The sequence below is a fragment of the Podarcis erhardii genome, assembly GCF_964252035.2.
Source record: "Podarcis erhardii genome assembly, chromosome: 12".
NCBI lineage: Eukaryota > Metazoa > Chordata > Lepidosauria > Squamata > Lacertidae > Podarcis > Podarcis erhardii.
Genome location: NC_138513.1, coordinates 39,497,102 through 39,524,611, shown reverse-complemented (window position 1 = coordinate 39,524,611; position 27,510 = coordinate 39,497,102). Strand labels below are relative to the sequence as shown.

At 44.8% G+C, this 27,510-nt stretch overlaps 3 protein-coding genes across 5 annotated transcripts in view; 2 read left to right on the top strand and 1 right to left on the bottom strand.

Annotated features, from left to right (window-relative positions):
• Positions 1-27,510, top strand: part of NPHP3 (nephrocystin 3) — a 235,347-nt gene that overhangs the window by 35,369 nt on the left and 172,468 nt on the right. For both annotated transcript variants that reach the window (XM_081881887.1, XM_081881886.1), the window contains 10 exons: positions 378-475; positions 1,294-1,416; positions 4,092-4,281; positions 5,253-5,494; positions 6,140-6,215; positions 6,310-6,437; positions 8,251-8,491; positions 8,779-8,904; positions 10,827-10,942; positions 11,300-11,487. In XM_081881887.1, coding sequence (XP_081738013.1) covers positions 378-475; positions 1,294-1,416; positions 4,092-4,281; positions 5,253-5,494; positions 6,140-6,215; positions 6,310-6,437; positions 8,251-8,491; positions 8,779-8,904; positions 10,827-10,942; positions 11,300-11,480 — 1,521 coding nt within the window. In that variant the 3' untranslated portion in view covers positions 11,481-11,487. The remainder of the gene's footprint in view (positions 1-377; positions 476-1,293; positions 1,417-4,091; positions 4,282-5,252; positions 5,495-6,139; positions 6,216-6,309; positions 6,438-8,250; positions 8,492-8,778; positions 8,905-10,826; positions 10,943-11,299; positions 11,488-27,510) is intronic.
• Positions 13,729-24,000, bottom strand: UBA5 (ubiquitin like modifier activating enzyme 5). Of its 2 annotated transcripts, none has more exons than XM_081882307.1 (12): positions 23,741-24,000; positions 21,964-22,009; positions 21,788-21,877; positions 20,704-20,813; positions 20,121-20,207; positions 19,475-19,559; positions 18,592-18,696; positions 18,303-18,430; positions 17,461-17,596; positions 17,188-17,263; positions 16,387-16,493; positions 13,729-15,190 (listed from the first exon to the last, which is right to left on the bottom strand). In XM_081882307.1, exons 1-12 carry the CDS (start codon positions 23,878-23,880, stop codon positions 15,107-15,109), a joined length of 1,194 nt encoding a protein of 397 aa, XP_081738433.1. In that variant the 5' UTR covers positions 23,881-24,000; the 3' UTR covers positions 13,729-15,106. The 2 variants fall into 2 exon arrangements, with proteins under 2 accessions (XP_081738433.1, XP_081738432.1); XM_081882306.1 differs by having other exon boundaries at positions 16,384-16,493; positions 23,741-23,996.
• ACAD11 (acyl-CoA dehydrogenase family member 11) overlaps positions 24,822-27,510 on the top strand; it is a 44,326-nt gene continuing 41,637 nt past the window's right edge. Inside the window, exon 1 of the mRNA XM_081882052.1 lies at positions 24,822-25,330. Within this exon, the coding sequence (XP_081738178.1) occupies positions 25,194-25,330 (137 nt within the window). The 5' untranslated portion in view covers positions 24,822-25,193. The remainder of the gene's footprint in view (positions 25,331-27,510) is intronic.

The window sequence follows — 27,510 nt, the reverse complement described above, 5'->3', positions numbered from 1 at the left end:
TCTTAATGTAAAATTCATTCCAGATTTTTGGATTTCCTTGCCTTACCAGCCTTATATTAAGCAGTTAAGTTATGTACCAGCCTTGGTTTTTCTTCATTGCTTTCTCTGATGAGACTTCGAAATCCTCAGTTCACGATTTACTAATCTGAGAGATTATTGCTGCAGTCCTAAACCTATTTTATTAGCTGAACCCATTGTACGTACTATGACTTATTTCTGAGTAACATGCATAGGATTGCATTGTAACACACACTTACCTGGGAGTAGGTCTAATTGAACTCTGTGGGGCTTACTTCTGAAAAGATATGTGTAGAGTTGTTCTGCAATTTATACAATGCAACCATTGTCTTCTGTGTGTTTTGTGTGTGTTTTTTTAGGCTTGGGAGACGGTCAAACTGCAATACATGGAAGAAGGTCAGAATGTTTTTGCTACTTTCAGAGAAAAACTCATAGACTACTTCACCATGCAACTAAGGTAGACTTTTCAGGAAATTAGAGAAACAAATAATTCAGTATTTCCTATACAGTGGTACCTCGGGTTAAGTACTTAATTCGTTCTGGAGGTCTGTTCTTAATCTGAAACTGTTCTTAACCTGAAGCACCACTTTAGCTAATGGGGCCTCCTGCTGCTGCTGCTCCGCCGGAGCACGATTTCTGTTCTCATCCTGAAGCAAAGTTCTTAACCCGAGGTACTATTTCTGGGTTAGCGGAATCTGCAACCTGAAGTGTATGTAACCTGAAGTGTATGTAACCTGAGGTACCACTGTAGTTGACAGATGGTTTTTATAACTCAGTGGCTAAAAGTCTGAACTGTAAACCAGGAAGTTTTCATCTCAGATTTCACTTCTGCTATAGACTCAGTGGATAGATTTAGGCAAAGCTTTAACTTGGGACCAGGGCAAGATTTTTGCAGTAGGGTCTCAACTTGGTTTTATCTGCTTTTTTTTCATCTTATGTTAAAGGTGTTTTAATAGTTGTTGTTTTTTCAATATCCTTTGCTTAGCTGCTTTGGGTGCTGTTTTTTTTAGAAAGGCAGGATATAAATTGAAACAATGTGGTTTTAGCCATCTAAGTTCTACTCAGAGGAGACCTATTGAAAGTAATAGACCAAAGTTAGGCATGTCTATTAATTTCAGTGGGTCTGCTCTGATTATGACTAGTATTGGATCTAACACAATACATTAGATAGACTCTATGCGGATAAGGCATTTTGCAGATGATGTGTTGTAATATTGCCCAACGTGGATGACTATTTTATCAACCCCTGTATTTTGCTTTCTGTTCTCCCATCAGCGAAGAGAGAGTGACTTGGAGGAGTGCAGATGAACTCCCCTGGTTGTTCCAGCAGCAAGGGGACAGGCAAAAGTTGCAGAAGTGCCTGCTGAATCTCTTTGTGTCTCAGAACCTTTATAAAAGGTAAGAAGAACTATGCCTTGGTTTGCAGGTTCTTGTTGCTAGTGTGTCATTTCTAAATAAGCACACAGTCGTAGAAATACATACAGACACGCTCATTCCAGATAGAAATATTGAGTAACATCATGAGTATCTAATTCAAGCACCCCAGCTGCTCAAGAGTTCTTAATTCCCCTTCCTCGGTGCAAATAGCAACAGAGGGTTTGGTTACATTTTCTTTTTGCGCCTTATTTCCCCCATATTTTTTGGCTCGTGCAAGGGAGCCCTGGGTTCAAAAGAGAGGGAACTGGCAGGACCTTTGATGCTATTGTGTCAGGACTGGGGAGAATGAAAGAGAATCTGATATGTGTAGTAAGCGGGAAGACTCTGCAAAAGATTGTGGTAGTCAGAATTTGGGGGAAAGAACTAAAGTGTGTTTTTCCTCAGCTTTTGTGGGACTGACCAATTAGGCAGAACCAATGGCTGTGTTGATTCATCATGCTGAGCCATAGGTGAGAATGAGCCTTGGGCTCATGTAAGGTTCAGAAAGCTTATAGAGTTGAGAAGACTCTCTGGTAGCAGATCTGGGAAAGACCTGGCCTTGGAAAACTGCTTTCAACGGGAGTGGACAGCGCTAGGCTAGATAGCTCCTTTTGGTCATACATGTTTATAGCTTAACATACTTAAATGGTGCAGCTCTTCTTATACGGTTTTAGAGGTAGTTGAATTAAGCAGCAAATGACAATTGAGAGAGCCCATGTGTATACTTGCGAAAGAGTTGGCACGTAGACTGATTGTGAGGGGGGGAGTGTCATTGTGCTGTCCTAGAGACGTCTCCCAAAACTTTGACACATTTTGGATAACTGGCTCACCCAGCAGCTCATAACAAAGCGAGACTCAGAAGCCCTCCTATCAATTGCTCACCATGGTGTAGCTTCATAGGTTCCTAACTAGAAGAGGAGGAGGATTAAATTGGATACTGTTATTAATATTTCCCCCATGTGGGGTAGTAATTTTGGGGAGATGAGCAGACCTCAGACCTTGATGAACTGCTTTGGCTGTTTTAGACCCAGTGTGATGAACATAAGGAGTAACATAGGTGTCCACCAAATGTATTTATGGGGCCAGAACCTTTATTAAATGTTCTAGATATAGGTAGGTAGCCATGTTGGTCTGCCGTAGTCGAAACAAACAAACAAAAAATTCCTTCCAGTAGCACCTTAGAGACCAACTAAGTTTGTTATTGGTATGAGCTTTCGTGTGCATGCACACTTCTTCAGATACACTGAAACAGAAGTCACCAGACCCTTATATATAGTGAGAGGGTTGGGAGGGATATCACAATAAAGCTATTTTTGGCCATCTCACCTCTTGCTTTTTCCTGTAAGACCAATTGCAGTCGTTAACAGTCGTCAACTGGTTTACCACACCTATCAGCCAGTCACCCATTCCCACCACCCTTCTGAGTAATACCCCTCCCCACCCTCTCTCTCTATATATATACAGTGGTGCCTCGCAAGACGAAATTAATTCGTTCCGCAAGTTTTTTCTTCTTGCGAGTTTTTCGTCTTGCGAAGCACGGTTTCCCATAGGAATGCATTAAAAATCAATTAATGTGTTCCTATGGAGACCGCTTGCCAGGCTGGCAGTGCGGAGAAGGGCTTTTCTCCCCACCGCAAGCCTTCAGCACAGGTACGGGAACAGAGGGGAAGGCGCACAGCGCTTCTCCTCTGTTCCCGGGGCTTGTGGTGGGAGGAGGGTTTTTCCTCCCCATCGCCAACATTCAGAACAGCATTCTGAATGTTGGCGGTGGGAAGGAAAACCCTCCTCCCACCGCAAGTCTTCAGGACAGCCTTCCGAAGGCTGGCGGCAGGATGAGGTCTCTCCGCCCCACCGCCAGTCTTTGGACAGGTACGGGAACAGAGGGGAAGGCGCGCAGCGCTTCTCCTCTGTTCCCGGGGCTTGCGGTGGGAGGAGGGTTTTTCCTCCCCACCGCCAACATTCAGAACAGCATTCTGAATGTTGGCGGTGGGAAGGAAAACCCTCCTCCCACCGCAAGTCTTCAGGACAGCCATCCGAAGGCTGGCGCGGGGAGAAGGTCTCTCCGCCCCACCGCTAGCCTTCGGAGCAGCCTTCCGAAGCCTGGCGGGGGGAGGAGGGCTCTCCACCCCATCGCCAGCCTTCGGAGGAGCCTTCCGAAGCCTGGCGGGGGGAGGAGGGCTCTCCGCCCCACCGCCAGCCTTCGGAGCAGCCATCCCAAGGCTGGCGCGGGGAGAAGGGCTCTCCGCCCCACCGCCAGCCTTCGGAGGAGGTCCGAGGACAGTGGGGAAGACGCACTGCGCTTCCCCGCTGTCCCGGAGATTTCCCTATGGGCTTTCGTATTGCGAACGAAGCCCATAGGGAAATTTGTTTTGCGAAGCGCCTCCAAAACGGAAAACCCTTCCGTCTAGCGGGTTTTCCGTCTTGCGAGGCGTTCGTCTTGCGGGGCACCACTGTATATATATCTTACTATATATAAGGGTCTGGTGACTTCTGTTTCAGTGGATCTGAAGACGTCTGCATGCACACAGAAGCTCATACCAATAACAAACTTAGTTGGTCTCTAAGGTGCTACTGGAAGGATTTTTATTTTATTTTATTAAATGTGTTTAGAATTTACTCCTTGGAACTTCTCCTGCATCGTATTTCCTTGCTTGCAGGGGCCATTTTGCAGAACTGCTGAGTTACTGGCAGCTTCTTGGGAAAGATAAGAGCTCCATGGCGGCAGAGTATTTTAGCTCCCTTAAACTTTACGAGCAAAGCTGCGAGGGGGAAGAAAGCATGATCTCTCTGGCTGATCTTTATGAAACTCTGGGGCGATTTCTTAAAGACCTGGGTCTTCTCAGTCAGGTAAGTGCATTTGGTGGGCAAAAGAGCAAATGAAAATCTTGTGTCCCACAGTGACACGCCACGGGTATGCCATTTTGTGCAGTGTTGGATACACGGAGAACTGTAGTTTTCATTCAAATGGTTCATTATTTTTTGCTATTACAGTGGTACCTTGGGTTAACAACTTAATTCGTTCTGGAGGTCCGTTCTTAACCTGAAACAGTTCTTAGCCTGAAGCACCACTTGAGCTAATGGGGCCCCCTGCTGCCGCTGCACCGGCGGAACACGATTTCTGTTCTCATCCTGAAGCAAAGTTCTTAACCTGAGGTACTATTTCTGGGTTAGCAGAGTCTGTAACCTGAAGCGTATGTAACCCAAGGTACCACTGTATTTTTAAAAAAGCTTTATCTATTTTTTTAATGGAGATAACTATATTTATCCCGGGGAAGATTACGGTGGAGGAGAACACCCACAGTCATTCTGTTAGGTCTCAAGAGACCAGAGATGGACTCTTCGGCTCACATCAAGCCTCTTAAAAGACAATGCAGACCAATCTGGAGGTAGTCCGTTGAAGGACTGGCATAGTTCTGGAAAGTGATTGGAAAAACCTGTATAAGGTGTACGCGGCATCTCCCAACACCCAGAGAAAGCAGTGTTTTATTTCCTCCTTCACAATGTATGGAACTACGTTTTTATATGGAGTCAAACAGACAGTTCGATTCACCTAGTGGAAAGTTTCCAGAGTCATAGTATCATAGAGTTGAAGGGAGCCTGAGCATCATCCTGTCCAATCCCACTACAATGCAGGTATCTCAACATGTGGTCTCCCATCCAGTTTAAAACTGTACCGGACCCTGCTTAGCTTTGCAAATGTCCTGGCACTTTTATTGCAGCACCACTAGGAAGTGGCAGGTGGAAAGGTGGAGAGCTTTTAATAGAATTTCCTCGGCGACCCCACCTCCCTTTTTTTAAAAAATTATATTCTTTTGTAGGCCATTGCTCCTTTGCAGCGCTCGTTGGAGATTCGGGAGACTGCCCTTGATCCCGACCACCCCAGAGTTGCCCAGTCACTCCATCAGTTAGCCGGCGTTTATGTGCAATGGAAGAAGTTTGGTAATGCTGAACAGTTGTATAAGCAGGCTCTGGAAATCTCCGAAAATGCTTACGGGACTGAACATCTCAGGGTCGCTCGTGAACTTGATGCTCTCGCAATGTTGTATCAGAAACAGAACAAGTAAGCACATCCAGTTTTCTCCTTCATCTCTCTCTCTTTTTCTAATCCCTAAGATGTTGCTCCAGATGTTGCTTTGATGTTCAGCATTATTTTATGTCTCCCGAAAAATTATAGAGTGGGATAGGAGATTGGTTTGAGGCAGAGAGTACTGTTAAATTGCCTGGTAGCCTTCTTCTTCTGGGTCTTTTGAAATCAGGTTTTAAGGAATTGCTTTTGTTCGGCTTCACAGATGCTTGCTTCCATCCATAGGCCAGTTTAGATATTTATGCTCATGTTAATGGGATACAATGGGCATCGAATTACACCCATGTCCCACATCTCACCTGGGCACCTGCAACTGTGCCTAATTTCTGTAATCCATGCAGCAAGTGGAATGAAAAGAGGAAATGTGCTTCTGTTTATACAGAAACCCAGTCACTGGTAGCTTTTTCTAGGCAGCCGTGGCTGCTGTGTCGTCCTCCATATATAGGCCATTACAGTACTGAAACAAACCCTGACAATACTTTCTGATAAAACTGCATCCCAAGAAGTCAAGATCTCCCACTAGCCTGGTGAGAAAGAAGGGTTATATCCCCCCGTTAAAAGCACTGTTGAACTCTTAGTAAGTTAGTCAAACAAAATCATAATTGATTTTATTCATTTTAGATACGAACAAGCTGAACAGCTAAGGAAGAAATCCTTAAAAATTCAGCAAAAAGCTGTGAGACGTAAAGGAAGCCTGGTAAATGTTTTATTCCTTTGTTATACGCCGTTTGCTATTTGAAGGCTTAAAATATAGAAGGTCAAGGCAGTGAGTTTCTTAATCTCCTTTTTAGTATGGATTTGCTCTTCTTCGCCAACGAGCCCTGCAGCTAGAAGAGCTCACTTTGGGAAAAGATACGTCCGATAATGCTCGGACGCTTAACGAGCTCGGAGTTCTCTACTACCTCCAAAATAACCTTGAGTAAGTAGTGATTCTGTAACAACCTACACGGCTTCCTTTCTCTTAGAACTGGCTGGGAGGGTACCATTATTCCTGACAGGAGCAATGCCATACAAGTTTTGTAGCCTGTGTTCCATGTGGAAGAAGGAACATCATACACAAGCTCAGGTTGCAGGTTTGTGCCACTGCTGCATTTCCTGCCATTTTTGAAGGAAATGGCCAAAAGGACTTGCAGTTCCAATGTGCAGGTTGTCAGGAGCTCGGCCTACACTTGAGTAGGACCCTGGCAGAGACACATACCCGACTAGCATGTTTCCTCCCTCCTGGTCGATTGTTTGGGAGCTTCATAAGCTTTCTTCAGCCCGAACATCACAGCGACTCATGCCAACAGACATCGGCACACTTTGTTGTTGTTGTTGTTGTTTAGTCGTTTAGTCGTGTCCGACTCTTCGTGACCCCATGGACCAGAGAACGCCAGGCACCTCTGTCCTCCACTGCCTCCCGCAGTTTGGTCAAACTCATGCTGGTAACCTCGAAAACACTATTGGCACACTTAGGGATCCGCAGAGTTTGCGCAACTTGCGTAACAGACCTCAGCAACTCACCTTTTGGCTAATCTACTTTATTTACATATAAACACACACGGAGCACTGCAACATGGCTCCCCCTCTCTCTAGCATAGTCTCCGTCACTTCCCACTCTGTGGAGTCAAAACATATACCATCATATGAAAGACAACAATCCCATGACTGCAACCATAGAGCAGGACTTCTAACACAAGTATCTTCCTACATGGACTTTGGGCCACTTCACACCTATCTACACCAGTTTCAAAGTTATAAGGCAGCTTGATTTTTATCAGCTTGGACCGAAGCATAATTTTGCAGCCAGCATTATCCATATGCAGGTGACATGTGAAGTAGGGGGCCAGAATCTGCTGGACAATCCCAATCCCTCTCTACTTATTTTTCCAGATGTGTTAGGCTTCCTCAAACTCAGCCCTCCAGATGTTTTGAGACTACAGTTCCCATCATCCCTGACCACTGGTCCTGCTAGCTAGGGATCATGGGAGTTGTAGGCCAACAACATCTGGAGGGCCGAGTTTGAGGAAGCCTGTGTCAGGCATTGTGTTCTAAATGTGTATGCTTAATTTCAACCCTACCCCTAATTTTCATGGTGTCTGTTATGTAGAGAAGGGCTACATTATGCACATAGTGATATCAGATGACTTCAGGACCATCAGGAGAAAGACTGTCGAATGTGGTCCTAAATGCAGCTTCTGTTCTCTTATTGGGGTTTTGAGTTTTCTGCTTTGATTTTCGATAAAATTAGCAGATGCGTATCAGGGCAGGTCCAACAAACATTGAGCAATCACAGATCCTGGGGTAAGTGGTGGTGCAATTATGGGAATTGCGGTGTCCCTGGCTACCTAGATCATCTGTTTCATTTGCATATGCAAGTGCATTTTAAGGACAGTGGGTATTGCTCATGCGTGGAGCAAACTCTTGAATGAACCAGCACTTGCAAACATGGTTAGGCAGAAACCATTTTCCTTCTTGAAAGGAAAAGTCAAGGGTTGACAAAGCAAGCCAAATTCCTTGCACAATATACTGAAGGGTCACGATTCTTCATCAGCAGTGGAACACACTGTCTTTGGAGTAGAACTATACCATCCTGCAGCACTGGTAAAACCAAGGATGTACAACTGCTCTGCAAGTTCTGGTATGAGCTAATCCACTTTTGATGGATGCATTGACTAAATCACTTACAGTTCTGCGTTTTTAGTCTTGCTGCAGCAGATTAATGGTTTCCCTTAAAACGGACATTCTTCTAGGACAGCAGAGCTTTTCCTCAAACGCTCCCTGGAAATGAGAGAGCGCGTTCTTGGGCCTGACCACCCAGATTGTGCCCAGTCTTTGAATAATCTAGCAGCCCTCAGCAACGAGAAGAAGAATTACGACAAGGCAGAGGAGCTGTACGAAAGGGCACTGAACATCAGGAAAAGAGCGCTGGCCCCAGACCACCCGTCTCTGGCTTACACGGTGAAACACCTTGCTGTGCTGTACAAGAAGATGGTAAGAGCAATAGATGTGTGAATGCGCTATTCATTTTAGGTGTCAGAAGCTCTCACCTAGCTTGGGGCTTTACACAGTAGCTTGCCGTGACAGTGCAGTGGAAATAACAGAGGCAGAATAAATTATGCCAAGTATATGAAGTCCAGAGTAATCGCACAGCCCTGCAAATAGTGACATTTTCATTTGACTTCAACCAACGGTTGATGACAGCATAGACTGAGCATTTGTAAAAGGAAAGAAGACTATAGAGATCTGCCTCTCAAGCTCACGCTTGCTTTGTTTCCTAGGGAAAGCTTGACAAAGCTGTTCCTCTGTACGAGTTGGCTGTTGAAATCAGGCAGAAATCTTTTGGTCCAAAGCACCCGAGTGTGGCCACTGCTTTAGTGAACTTAGCCGTTCTTTACTGCCAGATGGTAAGTTTTCTCTGCCCTCTCCTTTTATACACAATATCAGGGATGGTTAATGAATGATGTGCACAACATATGCCACAATTCAATGTAGCCAATAAGAAGAGGGGGGAAAACACCAGATTAAAATCTCTATTGCAGCTCCCTCAAATAAATATAAAATGCTGATTTTAAATAGGACTAAAAATGTGTGTTTTCACATTAATTGGAAGCAGATACAGAGGCACAGCATAGTATTATCGTAAGATCTCAGGGCGGTTCACATTTTTGTATAGCTGTATAGTACTTTTTGTAAGGGACGCGGGTGGCGCTGTGGGTTAAACCACAGAGCCTAGGACTTGCTGATCAGAAGGCCGGCGGTTCGAATCCCCGTGACGGGGTGAGCTCCCGTTGCTCGGTCCCAGCTCCTGCCCACTTAGCAGTTCAAAAGCACGTCAAAGTGCAAGTAGATAAATAGGTACCACTCCGGTGGGAAGGTAAACGGCGTTTCCGTGCGCTGCTCTGGTTTGCCAGAAGCGACTTAGTCATGCTGGCCACATGACCTGGAAGCTGTCTGAGGACAAACGTCGGCTCCCTTGGCCAATAAAGCGAGATGAGCGCCGCAACCTCAGAGTCGGTCACGACTGGACCTAATGGTCAGGGGTCCCTTTACCTTTACTATAGTACTTTTTGAGCACAGCTGCCAATGGCCCATCCCACTTGCACAAGTCCTTGCTTGCTAGCAACCCCCCAGAGCATGATGGAACCTATTAAAAACCTATAAGCAGGAGCCCACAGGTGTTAGGTTGGCTCACTTACCACTCATCCCTGCCCTTGCCCAAATCCTCTGGCATGCAGCAAGTTTTCTCTCTCACACACACAGCAGTTTGGATATGAAACAGCAGGGTTATTATTTTCTCAATGTTTTCCCTCAACCTCCTCCCTGACTGCCACACAAGTTAGTTCACAGGAAGGGATGTGTGCGTTCTACTTGACATAATTTGCATCAGGCAGATCAGGCTCCCTAGCAAAGCCCTTACTCACATGGTTCCTTTGGGAGTTTCACAGAGCACCCTTTCTTATCTGTTTATAGTGCAGGACAGAATAGGGAGAAAACCCCAAGAGATACTTTGCAAATACATTGGAAAATTATCCTACGCAAACCTCACCTACCATACAGTTTCTGTTTTTTGTGGTTGGCTTGCAAATGAGGATATCAAAGCGCCTTGTGAGTAATAGCTGGCGATCTCTGAAGAAGACTCATGACTTCTTCAAAGGTTTTTCTTTTTTGGCAGGCAGGCAGGGAGACAGACAAACTCTGGCTGAAATATTTGGTGTTCATTGCTTACATTGTATTCTTTCCTTTGGACTCAGTCTGCATTCGGGCCAACTTATGAGCCTAGCTTTTCTCATCTTCAGAAGTTAAGCCTTGCACAGCCTGTTTTAATTCTTTGACTTGGTGTCCTGGCTTAATTTATAAAAGTTGCAGCACCTGTTCTTGCCTTCCAGCTCTCAGATTTTTATCATACCTTAGCCAAAATCTGAGAGTACAGTGGTGCCCCGCAAGACGAATGCCTCGCAAGACGAAAAACTCACTAGACGAAAGAGTTTTCCGTTTTTTGAGTTGTTCCGCAAGACGAATTTCCCTATGGGCTTGCTTCGCAAGATAAAACGTCTTGCGAGTTCTTTCCTTTTTTTTTTAAGCCGCTAAGCCGCTAATAGCCGTGCTTCGCAAAACGAAAAAACCGCTAGACGAAGAGACTCGCGGAACGGATTAATTTCGTCTTGCAAGGCACCACTGTAGTTACAAGCTATACTCCTAGGCATAGACATCTTATGGTTTCCAATAGTTGGAATGTAACATTTTAATGAAACTTGAAGTGTTTAGCTCAGATCTGAACAAACGCTTTTGGCAATACCTCTTATCTTTTGTGCCCTAATACTTCTAGAAAAAGCACTCTGAAGCCTTGCCTCTTTACGAACGTGCGCTGAAAATTTATGAAGACAGCTTTGGGCAGATGCATCCTCGTGTGGGAGAAACATTAAAGAATTTGGCTGTGCTTAGGTAACATTCAATCTAACCAACCTACCTTGTTATTTTTTTAAAAAGTGTATGTGTGTACTACTTGCTTACTGAATAATCCTAGGTCCACACACCAGATCTTTGGACCAGAGCCAAAAGCTGCGGTGGGGGGGGTGGTGGTGGTCAGAAGTACCTGGCAAAGTTTCTTTGAAGCATTTTAATGTAGTATATTTTGATTTTGGGGGGATGACTTTAATCTCCAGAAAAGTAGTAAATACGAGTTAGTGTTCTATAGCTTTTTTCAGTTCTTCTACTATTCTGCAAATGTTCTGGAATAGCAATGTGGAATGTTTTTTGTTCCTTTGTTTCCTCTCACTCTTCCCCCCCCCCTTCCCCCAGCTACGAGGGAGGAGATTTTGAGAAGGCTGCCGAACTCTATAAGAGAGCCATGGAAATCAAAGAAGCAGAGACTTTGTTGATTGGCGGCAAGGCAGCGTCCCGTCATTCATCCAGTGGAGACACCCTCAGTTTGAAGAGTGCTTTCTCTCCCAATGTTTTTTTGCAACATGGACAAAGGTGATGACTAGGTAAAAAGGTAAAGGACCCCTGGGTGGGGTGAAGTCCAGTCAAAGGTAACTATGGGCAGCAACGCTCCTCTCGCTTTCAGGCTGAGGGAGCCGGCTTTGTCCACAGACAGCTTTCTGGTCATGTGGCCAGCATGACTAAACCACGTCTGGCGCAACGGGACACCGTGACAGAAAACAGAGCACACGGAAATGCTGTTTACCTTCCCACCGCAGCAGTACCTATTTATCTACTTGCACTGGCGTACTTTCGAACTGCTGGGTTGGCAGGAGCTGGGACAGAGCAACGGGAGCTCACCCCGTCGCGGGGATTCAAACTGCCGACCTTCCGATTGGCAAGCCCAAGAGGCTCAGTGGTTTAGATCACAGCACCACCCACGTCAAATGGGTATGTCTGAATAAGAGGGGGATGGCAGTGCCCTGAACACTTTGTTTTCAGTTTTGCTGAATGTTTGCAGACTGTTCCACACAGTTAAAAAGTAGTTTTAGTTATATTGACACTCCGGTCCTGCATACATTACATGGATTTAAGTCCCATTGATTATAAGGACAGGTACGTATATAATCTATAATACCTTTCTTAGGTGCAGAGTCTTTCCAGCAAGAGAAAGGAGGCCCAAGTGAAGCAGTAAAGATAGAGGTGCAGAAATATGGAGGTTCTTGATTTGAGCAAAAGCAGGGAGATGCTTCCTGATTGGGGCAGAAAGCTAAGTTGCATGCCTCCCTTATTTCCAGCCAAGTAGAATTATCCAAGGTGAGTTATCTTCCACAAAAGGAACAGAGGCTTCCCCTTGTTTTTAACTCACTGAACTCAAAATTGTCATTTGTCCTGCAGTTTACAGAGGAAAGCCAACTTCAAACTGGGTTTTATGATGCTCATTTGTTTCAATAGACCATAGTTAAGCTTAACCAGAAATTTTGGTTTGGACACAACACAAATGAAAGCGATGGCTAATGAACTCCTTGTGGCTGCACTAGAGAAGGCTTATTCATGTTACATATTAATGAGGTTATTTTAGTTACAGCGCCTTCTCTCCTTGACCAGGTATAAAGGATTGTTGGAACCGAGTAGTCATTCTGTAATATTCTTTCCTACTTCTATTGGATTTAATGCAACTCTACAGTCAGGTTTTGATACCAGGCAGAGGGCTTTCTCAGTGGTGGCACTCACCCTGTGGAATGCTGTTCCACCAGATGTCAAGGAAATAAGCCACTAACTGACTTAGAAGACATCTGAAGGCAGCCCTGTTTAGGGAAGTTTTTAATGTCGGATGTTTTATCATGTTTTTAATATTCTGTTGGGAGCCGCCCAGAGTGGCTGGGGAAACCCAGTCAGATGGGTGGGGTATAAAGAATAAATTATTATTATTATTATACCTCCAAAGTGGAGAAAAAACAAAAATCATCTGATTATCAATCTTTCTGTAAATTATGAAATTTAAAAACGGTATTTGTAGCTGTCCAGTTATACTTTCTTTGGGATATACATTAAATTGTGAGGAAGTGAAACTCTTAAGTGAATAGCCTGCTTTGTGTTTGCCACATATTCAAAATCTAGAGCCGGGACTCAAAGACCAAGTACCATGTACTCTTGAGCTATGTGGGGTGCTTTTCTTTTGACCTTCAGGAATGGCTTATGTGTGGGACAGACACACAGCTATAGAAATACACCATTTATTAAAAAAAATTATACACATTTGAAGGCTTCCTAATTTCCCTTAACATTTTTTGTTCCATCTTACCTGGTTCTATACAGCTTTGCTTTCTCGCAGTTAATATATTCCCCTTGATACGTGACACTCTGCACAAGCCCTTTTAAGTGTTTACCCTAGCACAGCAACCACATTCATGCATGCTTATTAGCAACCCCCACTGAAAACAAATCATACTTATGGGTGAATATTGAACAGGGCTGCAGTAAAGTAAGTATTAAATATTCCTTTCTTTGTATTAGGCATCAGGCTGAAGCAGTGGTAGCTTAGAAACAAATGGTTCAATTTGTCTTAACCCTATTTGTTTGCACTCCAATAGTAATTTAATTTGAAATGTTTATAAGCAAGAAGCAGGCCTTTGGCAACAAAACTTGTATATGGTATAAACTGCACCAATAGAAGTTCTGTTAAAGCTGAATTCTAGAAATGTTGGTAGTCTAAATTTCAAAACTCTTGTAAGAATTGTGAGTAGAGCACAAAGTCCTGAGGTAGAAAGCAATCTATAAAAGCACACAAGTAGATAACACATTGGTTGGTTGATGCTGAGCTTATTTTAGTAATAAAGTTTATTTCCAAGAAAGTAACTCACAGGAAGGACACACAAAAATGCTGTTGTAAAAATGCAAAATAGAAACAGAATGGAGTGTGGTTGAACAAGTAGTTGAAGCAATTAATTGTGGGATTGCCTAGAACCATCAAATTTCCAAACCACTTTTTTTTTTGCAAATCTGTCTGAATTAATTATGTTAATCACCAGTTAATGACAAAAGCATTTCTCCAGCAGGCTTATCCAACTGACCATACAACATTCAGTCCAGCAAGCATAAACTGTAGTTTATTGCAGGTGGTTTAAAAATAGTTAAATAGCCTTAGGGCCATTGATTCTAGATAGGCTTCTCTTGGATTGCAGCTTCTTTGTTTACTAAATATATACCTGAAATATTACTTAAATAAATATTACTAAGGTGACATTATTAGAAAGCAACTGGCAAGAGACTTTGTAAGTGCTGAGCGACTGCAAGTGTCATTAACCCTGCCTAGCTTTCAATTTTTGGTTGACCCGCCCGGATTAGAAAGGGAATTAAATGCTTTGGTGGAGGAAGCCCTGGCAACTTCTGCTTCCCAGAGCTTTTTATCCTACACCACTTGAGTGATAATCTACAATTGAACATAATAGACTAGATCATTTGCCAAACACCATGGGGGCTGCAATCAACTTACTCCTAGTGCAGTTTTCTCTTATCAATTCAAAGCAACTTTCACCTCTTTGCTTTATTTTTTTTCTTATTTGGAAACTGAGAATTTTAGGCATGATGGCTCAAGAGCATTTCCGAATTCAGTATTCTCCCGTAACTTTAGATCGGTGATAGCAAATTTTAGCAATCAATGCTTCCTATTACACACTGCATGGCCAGAGGACCCAGATATTGGCTCAAGTCCCACATTTTCAGCCCACTAAGTCTTCCAAAAGACTTCTCTTGCGGCTAACAAAAGTATACCAAACAGTTACCTTTCCATGTAACAGTCAGACATAATTGGCTAAGGTGTATGACACTGATAATCGTTTTTTTAACAAGGCTCTCTCTCTATATCACATAGCTTTTCATTCTTCTAACTATAAGCTTAAGCAGATCAAGTGTTACTATTTTAGACACTTTTCCAATCCAGGCATCCTAAGGAGGAACTGATTACGCTCAACAAATTTACTGAACTGGGCTTAAAACGCTGCTTGGCATTGTGTTATATATTAAACCTGTCAGCTTGCCTTGGCTTTCACTGGACCCTCATACCTTCTGTAAAGTCTTCACATAATTAACAAAAAGACAACATGACGCACTATTCATGAAGGACTAAATCTGTTACACATCACTGGCTGCTGAAATTACAGTAATCTCGAAGTGTTCTTTGTGCTAGATGCTCTTCATCTTAGCCATAAGTTCTTCTAGACTTTCTTCAGATTCTGGAACAATTTCCCCAGTAACAGCGTTCTCTTCCTGGTGAGGGGAAAAGAGTAGTAAATGCCTTTATACCTTTTCTCTATAGCCTCAAATCCAAAAGCCCCAACAAGCTTGGCGTGCTGAACACCACACACATTATAGTAAAATAGGCCGGATACAAACGTAATTAAATACTAACACCTGTCAGTCACCTAACATCACCATCATGTCAGGGGACTCATTTTTCCTTCCTTGCATGGCAAGTACAGAAAATCCACGCTTAGTCTCGCCAGGCTGAAAGTTACTCAATGCTGACTTCAAACTCCACCTTCTGCAGCAGTTGGCTACGCTACTGAATCCCTATGGGGGAAGCTCAGAAGTTCATCCCAATGAGCTTTAGTTAAGGCCTATCAGGTGATAGCATCCTTCCACAAGCAGGAGGACACTTCAAGGCTGCAAACTGTGCATTGGCAACTGCATCTCTGCATGCCCTTTGCCTGATAATCTGGAGGCCTCACAAGCCAGAGGTTCCCACCCCTTTGTAAAGCAAAAGTTAGCAAAGCACGTCAGTACCAAGTGAGCAGAGGCTCTCTCCGCCAGGGAAGCTATGACAGGCAAGCTTGGAAGGTGCAAAGCTTGCAGTGCTGCTGTGGCTATGACAGCAGTTGTGGGCTGTTAGGATCGTCCTACTTTCGTGTAGGACCCTGGTAGAGACACATGCCCGACTGGCATGTTCTCTCCCTCCTGGTCGATCGTTTGGGAGCTTCAAAAGCTTTCTCCAGCCTGAACATCACAGCGACTGATGCCAAGAGGCATCAGCACACTTACGATTCTGCAGAGTATTTGCAGTTCGTGTAACAGAACTCAGTAGCACAGCGTTTTGGCTAATCTACTTTTATTTACATATAATACGCTCAGCATTCTGACTTTGCTGTCTGATGAAAAAGAGGAAGGAGCTAAGAGAAAAAAAACCAAAGGACAATAGTCCCACTTTCCAGAACGCAGTAACACAAAACACCTGTCTCCGTCACTTCCCACACTGTGGAATGAAAACATACACCGTCATGTGATAGACAACAATCCCATGACAGCAAACACAGAGGAGGAATCCTAACATCAGCTTCATTGACGCACACGATGGAAGTGAAGACTGCAGAACAGCAGCACTGATTGCTCATTCCCACATGCAACTTGACAAGTTAAAGCCAATCCAAATAAAATGTTCTTGATGTTAGCTAAAAACAACTTACCACCTTGTTTGGTATTGTGTATGCCATTGTGATTCCTTCTGGAAGATCGAGAACTGGACCCGAAGCAGCTTTTAATTCTTCCTCTGAAACTTCCGATACCAACTCTATCCCTGAATAGCCCCAAACACATCAATGCAAGGGAAAGCGTTAGTGCAGATTAATAGTATACACAGTAATCGTCTACAAATATAAAAAAGTTACAGACTGAAATTATGTTTCAGGGCAGATAAAGACATTACAGTGGTACCTCTGGTTACAAACGGGATCCGTTCTGGAGGCCCGGCCGTATCCCGAAAACTTCGTAACTGGAGGCGCCCTTATGCGCATGCACGGTGAAACCCGGAAGTATACACTTCCGGGTTTGCAACAGCCATAACTCAAAGATTCCGTAACCTGGAGGTTACGCAACACGAGGTACCACTGTACGTTTTAGTCAAAAACCTCTTCAGGCAATTGAAAGGGCAGGGAGTAGGGCTGTTACCCTCCCCCATGTTGGACTGGCCCAATGGATCTGGAAGCAGTGGTAATGTTTAGGGGTTTTTAAACCCTAATTAAGCATAACCTCCCAAAGTGTGGGATACCCTTCCATGATAATAATAGATCACAATAGTGAGAAGACCATAGCTTGTGCTGCTATCACAACTATGTCCTCACTTACAGCTACCTGCTTTTTGGGGTGGGGGTTCAATTGAAATCATTCACAAGAGAGAAAGTAAATAACAGCTGCTTAGGCTGATGGGAATTTTACTAGTTCCAAGCTAGTTGTAAGCTAGCAATTTGTGTTGTCTTAGTATCTTAACTCACCCCAATCATTCTCTTCATGAACTATTTCTTCTTCCTGTTCAATTACTTCTACTTTAGGATTTTCTGCTGCTTTTTTCTGGAAATAGAAACACAGTCACAAGTCGTTTTTGTTCCCACTCTAAATAATGGGGAAAGTTAAATAATTACCCATTCAGAATGACCATACTAGGGTAACTATCTCCAAAGAGTTCATGCTACATTTTCTAACAAGTTATCCACCCCTTTCAAGGAATCGGAAAAAGGAGCCTGAGCTCTTTTAGTAATTTATTTTACCTTGTACTCTTCCTGCTGGTGTCTACAGTTTCTATCATCGCACTGTGGATTTGGCTTCATCGTCATGGAGGGGAAAAAATCCTGCATTGCGTTATAGCCAAGGTAAAAGCTCACCGTGCCAAAATTAAGTAAATATCTGGGGGGAGATGCAGGAAGGATAAAAGAAGAGAACAGTTTATTGTTTGCATGTGTCAGACGGAAGACACAGCACTTTGGTTCATTATGGGTGACCTCCAATGATGCTTGCCTACTTGCGCAACAGAAATCTTTTTTTTTTTTTTAAAAAGGTATTTATTGCATTTTCAAATATTACACAGAAAACCATAAAAACAAAAAACAAACAACAAACAAGTATAATTTCAGTCCCTTATTTTCATATATCTTACTTCCCCGACCTCCTCATACCTCCCCTTTCTGTATTCCAGTTTCTAAATTATCAGTTCAACAAATCCTCTCCCTTATTCTCAGATTAGTTTTCACCTTTCTTTTCTTTTTATTTAAACAATACCGCTGAAACCACTTAGCTTCTAAACCCACGTCCTTCTAGCATTCATTAATTTTGCAATGTTTAGCATTCATTAATTTTGCAATGCGCAACAGAAATCTTGCACAAGTGGAGTTCTCCTTCAGCACCTGTGCACCCCGGAAATCTGCTCTGGAGGGTCCCTAACTATCTGCAGCAAATATAGGAGGGTGTGGAGGGAACTGATGGAGAATGCACAAGTACACAGCTGCTCACACTACTCTGGATCTCACCCAATATGCTTGATGTAATTCTTTTGCCATGAACCAATTCCCACTTAAACTTTTTTTAAAAAAATTGAGGCATCTCAGTCACTTACTTCAGGACGTTTTGAACAAGAAGACCGGCGACCACTCCCATGGTGGTGGGAAGGCTGGCGGCACAAACTCCCTCCCGTTTGAGCGTTTTCTCATCTATATTTGCCGCTACGACAAGTGGAGGTGCACACTAGCCAAAAAGGGGAGAGGAGTTTGAGAATCATAAAAGGGGCATTTGAAAAACCCACGAACAGGTGAAGGATCCAACAAAAATGACTTTAGATTCCAACAGCTTTCACTTCACCTTAGAAGGACAGCACAATGGAACTTAGAAAGCATAACATCACATACCGCAAAACAAGCTGATTCACCAGGGATGATGAGTTGGATATGGCCAGACACAGCGTTTTCGCTCACTCCAGATTCCATCCATATTTGTCCAAGCTCATTACAAGCCTTAAAAAACATAAAACACGTACTATTTATACATGCATAATTTGCACTTGCTGCAAAAATCTAAACTGCTTATGTACTGAATCAAGCTAAAGGCTTATTTCAGGGGAGGGGAACTGTCTAGATCTTGAGCTCCCGCCCCCCCCCCCCCACTGACCGGTGGCTACTTTGAAAGATGAGCCAGGACACCTTTGCTGTAAAATCACCTGCCCGTCACCATGACATCAGGTGACCCAAATTCAAAGGCAAGAATTGGTAGCACACTCCTGGTTTCCAGGCCTGAAAATGAACTCATTGTAGGGGAGTTGGTCATCTAAAGAATTTCAATTGAAAATAAGTTCTTAGGAAAGCAAAACTTCATTTGAGTTTTGTGACAGACTTCAGCAATCCCTCAAACTTCTCAAACCAGATCTGGAAAACGGATCCCATTCATGTCCATGTCACAGAAGTCTGTATTCACCCAAGGATAAAACTGAAGTCGCCAACGAAATGCAGTTCAATCTCTAGTATTACTGTTTTTGTGTATCCTGCTTTCATGTAACATACACAGGCTCAAGGCACGATGATACTGCAAATGCACCAAGCACAGCTACTGTGGAACAGCCATATCTTTTCAGAAGTGGCTCGCTTGGGAACCCTCTGCCTCCCCCACTGAGATGGCACAGCAGCCATACCTGCTACAATGTACTGGGTACGAGATCCACAGCTTCTAGCTATAGGTGTGCAATGTGTACTTGGGTGATAACAGGAGGCATGTGTGCGTTGCTGTTGCTACACTTACTGTGTTAATTGCCATGCGTGCTTCAAAATTATCCACGCAGCTCAATACAAGATCAACAGGTTTCCCTTCTTCTAAACCTCCATTGCTATAAATAAAAAGGGGAGAAAATGGAAATATTAAGGTTCCTTGCAAGAAGATCAAGGAAGCTGTTTTACCATGAAACTCTCCATTCATTATTAGCATGGAATCCTTCTCTGCTCAAGGGTTGCATCTTCTAGGAAATCTTACATGGCCCACATGCCAGCAATGGGCAGGGCCAGAACGACAAATGCCAATTTAACCTTTGTACAATAGGCTAAGGGGATTGGGCTGGATCCCCGGGCCTTAGTTTGCCTACCCATGGGCTAGTTGCTTAGAGACCCCTCTATCCTCAATCCAAGCTAGGGAGAATCATTATAAGAGTTAAAGGATTATTTCCAGCCAGTTAAAAGCCCTCAAGGATGGGGTAAGGCTAGGCCAGACCAGACAGCAGTGTGGCCTGGGAGAAAGGGTGTGTGGCCTAGAGAGTCCCAAGGCCAAACAGAGAAGCCTGGAGAGCTGCATTTGACCCTCCAAGCCTGAGGTTACCAACCCCCTGATTTAGAGAACTGTGAATCAGTAGTGTTTCGTTACGACCACCACTACCAGCCCCCGAAAGATATGTTACCTGATCCTGTCCATAAAATGTTGAAAGTTGTCCACGGTTGTGATGTTGTAGTTATGTACTTCGAACTGTACATCAGGGTTGATGTTCCTTAGGGATAAAACAAACACTGCAGCTTTAACATGAACATCTTTAAAAGGAGCCCCACACGTTTGTGTTGCAAATTCAAACATACAGTAGTACCTCGGGTTAAGAACTTAATTCGTTCTGGAAGTCTGTTCTTAACCTGAAACTGTTCTTAACCTGAAGCACCACTTTAGCTAATGGGGCCGACCACTGCCGCCGGAGCACGATTTTTGTTCTCATCCTGAAGCAAACTTCTTAACCCGAGGTAATATTTCTGGGTTAGCAGAGTCTGTAACCTGAAGCATATGTAACCTGAAGCGTATGTAACCCGAGGTACCACCGTACTAAGGTTGCAATCCCATGCTCCTACTGGACTCAGAAGAACTTCCTTCGGCATAAAGGTACACAGCATGATTTCTTTAAGATTAGTTTCTCATGAAACTTTTTTTTTAAAGTTGGAAGTTCTGCATGTCTGAAGTTACATTCCAATAACTGGATGACACCTCCCACTTTCACATACCTCAAAGTGTGCTCTGCTGCTTGCACTTTACTCAGTCCAGCTTGGTGGGGTTGGAAAAAGAGCCTGTTCATATTGGCCAGCTCCACCTTATCATAATCAAACAGGAGCAGCTAAAAGAAAGATTACAGCGACACATGAATGGCCTTTGCTCAGGTTCATGTTTAGGACAAACAGGGTCACAGCCCTTGGGCTAACAAATATTATTCCTACTGATTCTAAAGTGGCAAACATATTTATTTCTAAAACACCTGAAATTCAGTTTTAAAAGACTGTGATAGTTTAAGTAAAATGAGATTCAAAAGCCACATTCATCACAGATGCCATTAACTTTAAATAATAACTTTGTAAGGGTTGCTTCCACAAAAAAAAACACCCATTTGTCCCTCATGTGCTTCTGTGGCAGAGATAAAAGAACCAGAGAACAACAGTACAGTGGTACCTCGGGTTAAGTACTTAATTCATTCCAGAGGTCTGTTCTTAACCTGAAATTGTTCTTAACCTGAAGCACCACTTTAGCTAATGGGACCTCTCGCTGCCACCGTGCTGCCGGAGCACAATTTCTGTTCTCATCCTGAAGCAAAGTTCTTAACCCGAGGCACTATTTCTGGGTTAGCGGAGTCTGTAACCTGAAGTGTATGTAACCTGAGGTACCACTGCACTGGAGATCGGGGGGGTGGGGGGGTTGGATGTAGGAAATAAAGCTTCAACACTGATGTTTGCTCTTTGGCCATGGGCAAGCCTCTCTTCCTAACCTACCCTACAGGACTGTTGTTAGAATTAAATGAGATAAATCCATGTACGTTGCTTCAACAATTTTAGAAAAATGAAGTATCAGTATAAGAACCAAAAAAGGACATGAAAGGAGAACTGTGTTTCTTAAAATGCACAGTAAACATACTTCCAGGAGCCTCAGCCAATTACAGCTTCCAAACCATCACTAATCATCATGTATGTGACTATCCTTTACCCATTACAGAGGCCACTGTGAATACATTTAAGTTGACAAAGGGAAATTAATCTTTCACCAAAGCACCACTGCTTTTACTCAGGACAGTGTTGTTATAAGGAAGAAACGTATTATTACCTTACCAATGCCACATCTTGTCAGCATCTCAGCGGTTACGCTGCCAACTCCACCAACACCCACCACCGCGATGGCAAAGGAGCGGATTTTCTGCAACAAGAAACCAACACTGGTAAGCATTTTGTGCTGTGAGTTTACATCATTAATGCAAACTTCTATAAGAAACATTATCCCACCTCATAGTCTTTCACAATTCCCATTCTTTTCAGCGCCATCAGGCGACTAGAGAGAGGGAAGAAACAAAAACACTTTTGTCAAGTGGGCTTCATTCACATGACACAGCTATTTCAAGATCAAAAAGAGATTAGCAAATTCCATGGTGCAAAATTGAAGTGTGTTGAAATCCCTGTTTGTCTTGGATGTTTCAGCAGCTCCAGATCTCCCACAGTGATTAAATTAAGTATGGATTCATTTACGACATCCCGGAACATAAACCAACAGCCTCCAGATTGGTGAAAAGGGCTAAACAGAAAAGGGCTAAACGAAGGTGTGTATACAGCCTGTTCATGCCACTAATTTCTGTGCTGCCACTAGGAATAGCCATTACTTGCCTCTTACTGTTCCATTACAGTAGTTGAAAATGCCACACCACTTCTTGACCAGCTGTTAAGGATTTCCATCTATCCACTGACATAGGGCTGCTATATTTCAAAAAGTTAAAAAACTAGGACACCCCCCAAAAAGTTGTTGAGCTTTTTTACTGCAATGCTTTATACTTTAAACTCCAGCTGGTGCAGAATTCAGCAACCAGGTTGCTCCCTGGGGCAGGCTGGTTTGAGCACACAACATGAACCCTGGCCCAACTGCACTGGCCACCCATGAGCTTCTGGGGCCCAATTCAAAGTGCTGGCTTCGACCTATAAAGTCTTAAATAGCTCAGGACCGCCATACCTCAAGGACCACATCTCCCCATAGGAACCAGTGCGGACCCTGCAATCTTGAGGCCCTTCTTTTGTGTACCTCCAGAGGTTAAGAATGACTAGGCCAGAGTGCTAAACTAGGATCTGGGAGCCCAGGGTCTGCAAATCCCAGCTCAGCCTTTGAAGCTGACTCGGAAACTACAACTAATTCAGAATGCGGCAGCTAGACTAGTGGCTTGGAGTCACCGCTGAAACCATATAACACCGGTCCCGAAAGACCTACATTGGCTCCCAGTACATTTCTGAGCACAATTCAAAGTGTTGGCGCTGACCTTTAGAGCCCTAAATGGCCTCGGCCAGGTATACCTGAAGGAGTGCCTCCACCACCATCATTCTGCCTGGACACTGGGGTCCAGTGCCGAGGGCCTTCTGGTGCTTCCCTCACTGCAAGAAGCGAGGTTACAGGGAACCAGGCAGAGGGCCTTCTCTGTAGTGGTGCCCACCCTGTGGAATGCCCCCCCCCATCAGATGTCAAGGAAATAAACAACTATCTGACATTTAGAAGACATCTGTTTAAGGAAGTTTTTAATGTTTGATGTCTTACCGTGTTTTTTAAGTTTTCTGTTGGGAGCTGCCTAGAGTGGCTGGGGAAACCCAGCCAGATGGGCGGGGAATAAATTATTAATATTATTATTTTACTTTGGAAAACTGTTAAAGTGATATATAATGAAATTCAATCAAGGGGGTTTGAGGAAGTCACTTAATAATGTTACCAAGATTTAAACAGGATGTAAGTTGGTTTTATTATTATTTTTTTGGAAAATTAATAAAAAAAATTGGAAAGAATAATGTTATTTTACATGAAGCTCACTGGGTGAACCTGGGCCAGGTAGCCTATAACCTACCTCGTAGGGCTGGTGTGGAGGTGGTGAGTGGGGGGGGGAGAACCTTGAGCTCCTCCTTGGGGGGAAAGGGCGGGATCACAGAATGGTAGAGCTGCGAGGGACCCCGCCCCACAATGGTCATCTAGCCCAACCCCCCCCCCTGCAATGTAATTCACGACCACCCTCCCCTGCCCCAAAGACCCGCTCACCTGTACGGGTTGGAGTCGGTCACCTCCGAGCTCATCTGCTCGATCCTCGCCCGCCGGCCTCCTTCCCCCCGGCCCAGCTCTTCCTCCAGCTCCCGGACGCGGCGCCGCAGCTGCTCCACCAGCTTCTCCGAGGCGGCCATGGCCGATCTCTAAGCGGAAAGCCCGCAGTACCGGCTGCTCAGCCCAACCCCGCGCCGCCGCCAGAGACACGTCTCCCCAACCGGCGCTTCCGGGAGTCACGGCAAAAGGCTTCCCCCCGCGCAACGCAGCGCCGGCGACCACAGTTCCGGCCTTCAGAGTTGTCTCTCCTTTCAGAAAGTCTCTGCGAGTTTCAGAGTCCGGGGTGGCGGGCATGGCAGGTGGGGAGCCTGGTTGCCCCCCTTGCAAGCAAAAGGGCGGCCAAGGAGGGGCGGGCGGGCAGGGAGGAGCAACTGCACCCCACAATTAAAAAAAAAATGAGGTTCTCTCCCCCCCCCTCACCCATAAAGCCTGCCCCACACCAAAACCAAAATCCTGGTTGCCCCCCTTGCAAGCAAAAGGGCGGCCAAGGAGAGGCGGGCGGGCAGGGAGGAGCAACTGCCCCCCACAATAAAAAAAACCTGAGGTTCTCTCCCCCCCCCCCATCCATAAAGCCTGCCCCACACCAAAACCAAAATCCTGGTTGCCCCCCTTGCAAGCAAAAGGGCGGCCAAGGAGGGGTGGGCGGCCAGGGAGGAGCAACTGCCCCCCACAATAAAAAAAAACCTGAGGTTCTCTCCCCCCCCCCCATCCATAAAGCCTGCCCCACACCAAAACCAAAATCCTGGTTGCCCCCCTTGCAAGCAAAAGGGCGGCCAAGGAGGGGTGGGCGGCCAGGGGGGGAGCAACTGCCCCCCACAATTAAAAAAAAACTGGTTCTCTTTCCATCCCCCACAGATAAAGCCTGCCCCACACCAAAACCAAAATCCCGGCTACGCCCATGAAAAGGGCACCATTTTGCTTTGCCCTCACTCCCCGGGTTTTGTATTGCCTTGCAACTGGGTTTAAGGGTTGCAAGCTGAGCAGCCTTGGGAGTGGGACCCATTGAAGTCAGTGGACTTGCTCTCTAAAGCAGCGACTAGGTCTGGGCTACGACACCGCCACCCTCGAGGGGGAAAGCCAAACTCCTTGGGCAGACCCGGTGAAAGAATTATTTCAGTCAGAGTTCAGTCTCCAGAAAAGAGCATGGACTGAGCTGCAGGGGCAGCAAGCCAAAACAGCTCTTTCTGCTCTGGGTGAGGAGGAGGAGCGTCTTTGCAAACGCTTTGGAGTAACTTCCGAGGCAGCCCTACAGTTTGGAGGTAAGTCGCCTTTGGAGGAGCGGCTGCAGCAACCTTTGCGCTGCAATTATTATTTCGCCCCACCGCCCTCTTTGCTCTCGCCTCCAGCGTAGCAACAAGTCAGCGAACCGCAGTTGGAGAGGAGCCTCTGCAAAATGGCAAGTGAGCCCGATACCACCGAAGTGAGGAAGCCGCACAGATTTGACCAGGGAGCCTTGGAAAGATACCTGTGCCGGCACCTGCCGGGCTTCCCGCAGCACCCACCCGAAGCGCTGAGGGTCAGGCAGTACAGGTAAGGATGGCAGCTTCGCGGAGCAATGATGCTCGGAAATCAGGGCACTGAATTCAGCGAGATTCCTGCATTGCAGGGGGTTGGGCTAGATGACCCTGGGGGTCCTTTCCAAGACTACAATTCTATGATCCATCCACACACACACACACACCCTGGCACAAGAATCGTGGGAACCGTAGTTATAGGCAGGACTTTTTTTCAGCCAGAACTCTTCTCAACTCCAGATCCCTCTCAGGTGGGCGCCATTGCCATTAAAAGAATAAGGAAGGTGTTTAAGCTGAGTTCTCAAATTTCATTCGTGCCCTGTGCAATGCCAAAATTTGGTACCTATTGCGCTCCATTCTAAAGCGTAATTGTTGCGTCCCCGGCGGCAACCCCCAAGACTTTGCAGTGCACCCAATGACCAAACAGGTTGCCGTCCCCTAAATCCACCTCTGCCCCCAGGATTCTTTGGGAAATAAATTGTGCTTTTAAAGTTAATGTGTGTTCGCAGCCTTTGGTAAATGCTGATCGCGCTGCAGCCTTAGGACTGTTAAATCAGTGTGTGGAGAGAGATGGAAAGGAGTTCATTTAGCTGCAAACATTTCACTGAAATCTAATAGGATAAGATTGCTTTCCTTTCTCCTGCACATTCTTCCTTATCCCCTGAGGTACCCTATACAGTGGTACCTCGGGTTACATACGCTTCAGGTTACAGACTCCGCTAACCCAGAAATATTACCTCGGGTTACGAACTTTGCTTCAGGATGAGAACAGAAATCGGCAGCAGCAGCGGGAGGCCCCATTAGCTAAAGTGGTGCTTCCGGTTAAGAACAGTTTCAGGTTAAGAAAGGACCTCCGGAACGAATTAAGTACATAACCAGAGGTACTACTGTATTTTTAGAAGTGTGAAAGATGCTTGAATAAGTTAGTACATCTCCGGTAGGTGAACAATAATCCTCAGATCCCCCCAGCTTCTATACTTTGTAGAACCTGAGATATGAAGCAAAACGTAAAGACACTTTTTTGTCAGAAATAAGTCTGCTTTTGCCTTTTCAGTGTTTTACTCCCTTCCCCACCTCCACCCGTGTTATCTATTTTTATGGACATATTCCAATATATTAAAGGAGACAAATCTTCCCTTCTTAGTTATACACAGAACATATATCCATGATTCTTTTTCTCCCATGTACCCCTCCCCTTCCTCTCTCCCCAAGTTGCTGACAAGTTCTGCAACTTTAAAGCAGACCCTCTAGGCAGTTTTTGGACTCCCAACTCCCTTTAGCCCCAGCAAACACTGACAACATCTAAAGGTTTTCTCACACATGCTTTCAAACAGCCCAGTGCTGCTCTTTGAACCTCGAAAACCCAGGGGGTCAAAGAGCACCACAGTTTGAAAGGCTTTTTTGAGGCCAGAAAAGTGTTATGTAATGTTATTCCGCTTCTCAGAGTGGTGAGAACACTTGCTTATCCAGGTGTTATTTCATTTGGAAAGAGCATTTGAAAAATATTGGCATTTTGTAATATTAGCACTCATTTACAAATGTACAGGCTGTTCATGGGTGGAGAGCTTCTAAACCAGGCATGGCCATACTTGGCCCTCCAGCTGTTTTGGGACTATAACTCCCATCATCCCTAGCTAACAGGACTAGTGGTCAGGGATGGTGGGAATTGTAGTCCTAAAACAGCTGGAGGGCCAAGTTTGGCCATGCCTGCTCTAAACAGTCCATCAGATAGCCAGTCTATCTGCTCTTAAATCAGATCTCTAGGAAGAAAACCAGCAGTCTGAGAACCCATATACAGCTCTATGTGTCTTTTGGGATCTCACTCACTTCAGTTTGTCCTTTGTTTTCCCCACAGCTACACAGATTACAATAATTTCAGCTAATGGGGGAGGAGACAGTAATTCCTTTCCCCCCAAAATGGCTGTCCAACTGTTTCCTCATTGTGGGCCATTTACCTGTAATTCACCTAACAATGGAGAGATGTGGCAACTTTATCAAGGCGGTCTCTCCTGTTGGAATGCCCAATTTTACAACAATCCTAGCCCATTTATGGTTGTGTAGCTCCACATATAGTACTGACCTGCCTATCCTGGTTGTGTTTGAGCAATCCCCAAAGGGAGGAACAAAGGACGCAAATAGGCAAGAGAGAGACACTGTTGTTATCTTGGACCATTGCTACTAATCAACCAGCTTTGA